At 37.1% G+C, this 6,000-nt stretch overlaps 1 protein-coding gene across 1 annotated transcript; it reads right to left on the bottom strand.

Moving 5' to 3' along the window:
* Positions 1-1,365: 1,365 nt before the first annotated feature.
* Positions 1,366-3,918, bottom strand: LOC141642310 (uncharacterized). The gene is made up of 6 exons (XM_074451084.1): positions 3,418-3,918; positions 2,822-2,977; positions 2,280-2,372; positions 2,033-2,158; positions 1,835-1,948; positions 1,366-1,668 (listed from the first exon to the last, which is right to left on the bottom strand). The coding sequence occupies exons 1-6, from the start codon at positions 3,533-3,535 to the stop codon at positions 1,589-1,591; spliced, it is 687 nt and encodes a 228-aa protein (XP_074307185.1). The 5' UTR covers positions 3,536-3,918; the 3' UTR covers positions 1,366-1,588.
* Between the last annotated feature and the right edge of the window lie 2,082 nt (positions 3,919-6,000).

Below are 6,000 nucleotides of genomic sequence, written 5' to 3'. Positions count from 1 at the left end.
AACAATAATAACAACATTGTAAAACGGTCTTAATCTATACCTGTGATATTTTGGATAAGGTTTATTTTAGACTTCAGAGCCACACTACCTTGGGAAATCGCAATCCCAAGGAGAAGAATTTGAACTCCTCAATTTCAAGACTTGATAAGAAGTCTTACCAATTTCTTTTCCGATTCAATTATGAAATAACTTCCATTTGAGGATTCCTAAGCAAAGTCTAGTGGAGTAGGTGTTGATCGTCTAATATTAAAAACAAAGCCTCTTGCTTGTGACGGGCTAATCCCGTCACAAGCTGAAGATCTCTCACAAAAAGAAAGAGGGAACAAGGTGGGGCATCCCCCATGTGCTTCCCTACTCACCTCTTATGGGGTCATTTATGAAAGGAAACGGTATCCGTCACAAACTTGTGACGAATATCGCCCGTCTTCCATGAGATTTGTTGTATTAAAAATGGGTGAACGGTGGAGATCTCGGATTTGGAGGAATACATTTTTTTTAGTGTGCAATGAGCTTTAAAAATTGAAATTACTCCCTCTGTCCCGGTCATCTGTTGTACTTTTCTATTTTGGGGTATCTCAGTCATTTGTTGTCATTTCTATTTTAATAATAAACTTCATGTGTAATTTGATCATTCACACTCAATTTGTTCCACTTATCATTTAGTATTTGAGCCTCTCATCTTTCCTTAGTCTTTATGCCAAAACCAAAGGACAACAAATGACCGGACGGTGGGAGTATTATGTTTGCTAATGCTTTGCTCTCAAGTATTCACGTTCAAGAGATCTCTCGAGTTTAGGCTTTGTTCTTTTCAGCATAATTCCAGCTCTCATTTAGCTCAGTTCAGTTTAACTTATTTTAACTCTATTCATCTTAACTAGAGCAGTGCATTGAACCCGGGGTAGACCGGTCTTGTGGGACGAGTTCCAGCGGCCAGGTCAGCTCAGCACGACCCAGTCACCACCTCGGGCCAGGCTAGTGCCAGATTTACCTTAGCCCGTCCCAATCCCAAATTCCCAACAGTTAAAAATTAAAAAACAAAAGTGGCCCAACCCAACCCACTCTGGCCCACTACTAAGTGGGCCCACCATATATAAATAACAAACCGGTTACTCGAATTGGGTGGTCGTAAAATCTACTTAGGGTTTGGCAAGTTTGGGTACGGGCATTGTTGGCGGTTCAGCTATCCAGTTATTTTCAAGTATTCGTTTTGTACTAGTACAATGTGAGTCCGAATATGTCAGTTTGAATTTAAGATCATATCCAACCTATTAACTCGCGTACTAATCCGACCATATATACCGGGACAATAGAGTCATCCAACCTGTTTCGCCGATTTTATCAGACACCGGCACAAATTTATCGTCATATCAGATAAATATACTCCGTATACTCGTAAGTCGTAATGGGCCTAATGACCATTACAAGATTTCAGACGATAAGAAAACCAATTAAACAGCCCACAAACCCAAAATAAAATATACTCCATAGTCCATACTAGCTAGTCAGTCAGTACCACAAATTTCTACGTATACGATCAGAATGACCCACATAATAATCTATGCTGCCTCAACTGGGAGTCCTTAATTCCTTATGCATACACCAATAATGGTGCAATTGCAATGACAAGTACGATGATACCGTTGAACAAGGCTTCATGTTGTGATTTTGCTGAAAGTCAAAAACCCAAAACAAGTTAGATATAAAAGCCGATGCTAAATGTAACAAAATGATCATTCAGATGCGTACATTAACTCATTAACTTATTTATGAAATGTGGTATGTGACTAATGTGAGATTATATGTCGCGAAAAATTATTGGAAATTAGGAGAGTACCGTGATTGTTGTTGCTGCTGCTGCTATCAGCCAGACTTGGTGACGGAGGTGCTGAAAGTGTTGGTGCGTTGGGCAAAGTGAGTCCCAGATTCGAACAGTTGCCTTCAAAAGAACCTACAAAATGGTTGTATGCATAAAACTGTTTTATAGAAGGCTCGCGATCACATTTATAATTGAGTATATTTGTTGTATACTTACATTCTTTGAAACAGGGGAAGTCAGTACGATTGAGGAGATTGCTGTATCCTTCATTGCATTTGCAAGCAAAAGTTAGACCTGATTTCTTATTGCATACACCTCCTCCACAGTTCGCCCAACCACAAGCTGTCAGAATACGGAGTACAAAAATAGCATCAGCTATGATTGTCTATAATTATACCTCATTAACCAATACAAGAGGTCGCAATGAAACATTTTGAAGTAACAAGTGGAGTAATTCTCTTACGTTCAAGGATTGATGCATTTGAAAAAGGGTTTCTTGTTTCAGCTACGGCTGGTGCTGCAGCTTCCACTTCTGAGCAGGAACGATTGAGGGTACCTTCAAATATTGCAGCATAAAATTAAAATGTTTAATCAAATTCCACTGCTAGTAAAGCGTAATTCCTAGAGTGTACATTTTATATTCTCTCCCAGTTTTATTCATTTGTTTACCTTTTATATTCTTTGCGAGGGGTATTTTAACCAAAGGTAAATAAATAATTGGAACGATCCTAGAGTGTACATTTTATATTCTTTGGAAGGGGTATTGCATAGATACACATGAAACAAAATATTCTCGAGTCACAGCCTAACAGGTATACGACCATTGAATAGCCGAAAAAATATCTAACATATCAGTAGTCGAAAACAAAGTTTAAAACGACAATTTCTTAACGTTTCTACTGAATAGGAAAAGTTAAGCTAAGGTCGACGTCTCCGCCTCAATATAAATGCAATGAAAACGTAATATAACTAACACAAAGCGGAAGAGAAAGAGAGCGTGCTCACAATTGGGGATGACGCAAGGGAGAAATTTCGGAGCAGAAATATTTGGAAAAATTGTTTGCATCCAACCAGGATCACAATCACATTCATACTCCAAACCATTCTTTTCGGACATCTTGCATTTACCCTTCCCACATCCTACGTTCTTGCATAGTTCACCTTCACATCATTTCAACACAAAACACAATATAAATACACTACAGACAACGGCCTAGTCGATATTAACCCAAAAATACTCGTCTATCCGCCTATGGCGGCTTTTAATGATCACTATTGTGAAACATCAAGTACACTTCTGTCTTCGAGACTGCGCAAAAGCAAATATGAAGATAAAAAAAAGGGAAGGTCATTTAGTTAAATAACTTACCTTTTTACAATGTTCTAAATAAAAAATTGAAAGCTTTTGCATTCATGTTGACTTCCCTAACTACTAAAATATTTGAAGCATGATTTATATTGGTATTAAACAACAAAGCCACGCCTTTGCACATGGCTTGGCGCCTTGGACTAACCCAAACGCTAATAAAATATCCAAATAATAAAGAATTAATGAAACCAAAAAAGAAAAAGAAAAATATAATATAGAAGAGAAGAAGTACCTAAAACAGGAGAAACAAAGGGAGCAAGGAAATCATTAAATGGATTGGTGGCGGAAGAGGCGGACGTAAAAAGCGTAATCAAGATTACGAAAAGAGTGTATATAGTAGTTGAAGACATATCGAATGAGTATCAAATTGTGAGTTGCGAGAAAGAAGGAAATAGGAAATGAAGAAGATATATACTCAAACAAAGTCGTGGGAGATGGGAGAGGTGGGCAGTAACAGGTAGTTGTACGTATTAATTACGAGTTTTGAAAATTTGAACACTTGATATTAAAATGTTTGACGAGGAAAAGATGATCGTAAACTTAAACGAGTAATGGGAAGTTAGCGGTTGATGCCGTTTTCTATAATTAAGTTCGTTGGTTTGTGTTGGCAATTAATTTAATCACCAAAAAAGGGTTCACATGAATGTTTGTTTGGCATTTTGTGTACGGGATTATCTCTTTAGATTCTTGTGTTGATGGGTAATGTTACCTTACAATCCCTACTTTAATTTATTCCGAAAACTAAAAAGAGTGACGTAAAACGTCTTAAGCTAAGATGGTTTAAATTGAAATCATTTAAATCATTATAATGATATAGTTATACACCCTCTGTACCGGTCATTTATTTACCTTTGATTTGGTACAAAGTTTAAAGAAAGGAGAGATTCAATTATTAGATGACAAGTTGATCAAATTGTCTATCAAACTCATTTTTAAAATAGAAAGATAAATAATTGACTGAGAAACCGCAAAATAGAATTATTAAAACAAATGACACCGCAATTTTTTTTGTCAAACACAACCTTTAAAAAACTTTTTTTTTTTCCAAACACAACCTTTAAAAAAAAAGTTTGTCAAACACAACCTTTAATAATGTTTTTTTTGTCAAACACGACTTTTTGGCCGGATTCTGACAAGTTCTCGACCGCTTGCAATGGAAGGACTTTCAGTATATATTTGAGATAGTAAACAAGATCTGTTTGAGGTGTTTTTGGCTCGTTAGAAAGGTGGGAGTACAGGCTTTCCAAGAGCTGTCAACACGATGGCCAAAGGTGGCCTTATGTGGGGTCGATTGGTGCGTAAAGTAAGGCTGGTCAGAGAAAGAGTTAGATGTTGGGGTTTACAGCGGGTTGTTACAGGGGTTTTCGAGGATCTTTTAATGGGGTTATGATGTTTTGTTTGGTCTGAAACTTGGTATGTAGGTTGAGGGGAGTGCAGGGCATGTCGTAGTTGTGTTGTTTGTGGTGGTCGTTGGTTGCAAGTGGTAGTTCAAGGGGAGTGAATTGACCCACGGGATAATCCTACTTTGACTTACATCAACCCTATGTGATCAGCTTTACTTTACACACCAATCTACCCCACATAAGGCCACCTTTGACCATCGTGTTGACAACCGCTAGAAAGCCTATATACTCCCACCTTTCCAACGAGTTCAAGAACACCTCAAACCGACCTTGTTTGTTATCTCAAACATCGACTGAAAGTCACCCCAATACAAGTGCTCAAACTTTGGCCAAAATGTCGTGTTTGACAAAAAAAAATTATTAAAGATTGTGTTTGACAATTTTCTTTTTTAAAGATGGTGTTTGAAAAAAAAAAATTTTTTTAAAGGTTGTGTTTGACAAAAAAAACCCTAAAATTATTAAACAAATTACCAGGACAAGGGGAGTAGTAACTAAATGTCTGAGTTTTTAGTTCGTGGATTCATTTTCTGAAACATTATAGTAAAACAGCTTCACGGATTGCTATACTTATTCTTGAACTACTTTAACATAAAACCATCACCGTTTATAAGAAGGTTACTTTGGAACCATTCACTTTGATTTTGTGTAGTGTATCCAACATCACAAAACGCTTCCACACTTCATCTTAGATAAAAAAGAAAATTCGCAGAAAGTAATTGCGTTCGACGCTCTGACATTGTGCAGTATCCGAGACTTGTCTCGAGTCAAAGTAACATAGCTTTCACTTTATATCATAAATTATCTTATACAAGACTGACGGGTTGTGATAACATAGTTATTGTTGAGTTATTGATGTGTGCCTTTTAGATGCATTTATTCACATGTTTGACACGCATTTTTATATGCTTATTTGACTATTCCATTCTATTTCCTTCTGTATTTGCTGCTTTGGACGTGTTTTATGGCTCTTGTAGATTTGGGACTCATTTATGCATTTAGAAGCCAAATCCGTTCAATAAAGCAGATTGAAGGCAAGCTTAGAAGAGCCTAGAAGAGTAAGAGCTGGTAAGGGTTAATGCGCATGACTAACTTAGTTAATTAGGTAAATCCCGACCTAAGATCGAAAACCTGGTAAAGGTTAGACCTGTCACAATCATTAGAGTGCCCTAATAAGTTGTGAGAGCACCTTAGAGCATTTTAGGGCGATTAGCGATCCGAAAGGACCTTGTCAATACCCCTTAGACTAGTAATTAAGACCGACTAATTGACCTAGCCTAGACCCGCGATAGTCCATGGTGAATCGATAATCTTAGTTCTTCCTCTTCATAGTTTACACCTTATTTCACTCTTACTCTTTTTCTAACTCCTTACTATAATCTTTGATTAGTTTTAAAATAACCAAAACAAACCCC

Source organism: Silene latifolia, chromosome 2 (assembly GCF_048544455.1).
Source record: "Silene latifolia isolate original U9 population chromosome 2, ASM4854445v1, whole genome shotgun sequence".
Lineage (NCBI taxonomy): Eukaryota > Viridiplantae > Streptophyta > Magnoliopsida > Caryophyllales > Caryophyllaceae > Silene > Silene latifolia.
This window is presented reverse-complemented; position numbering and strand designations above follow the sequence as displayed.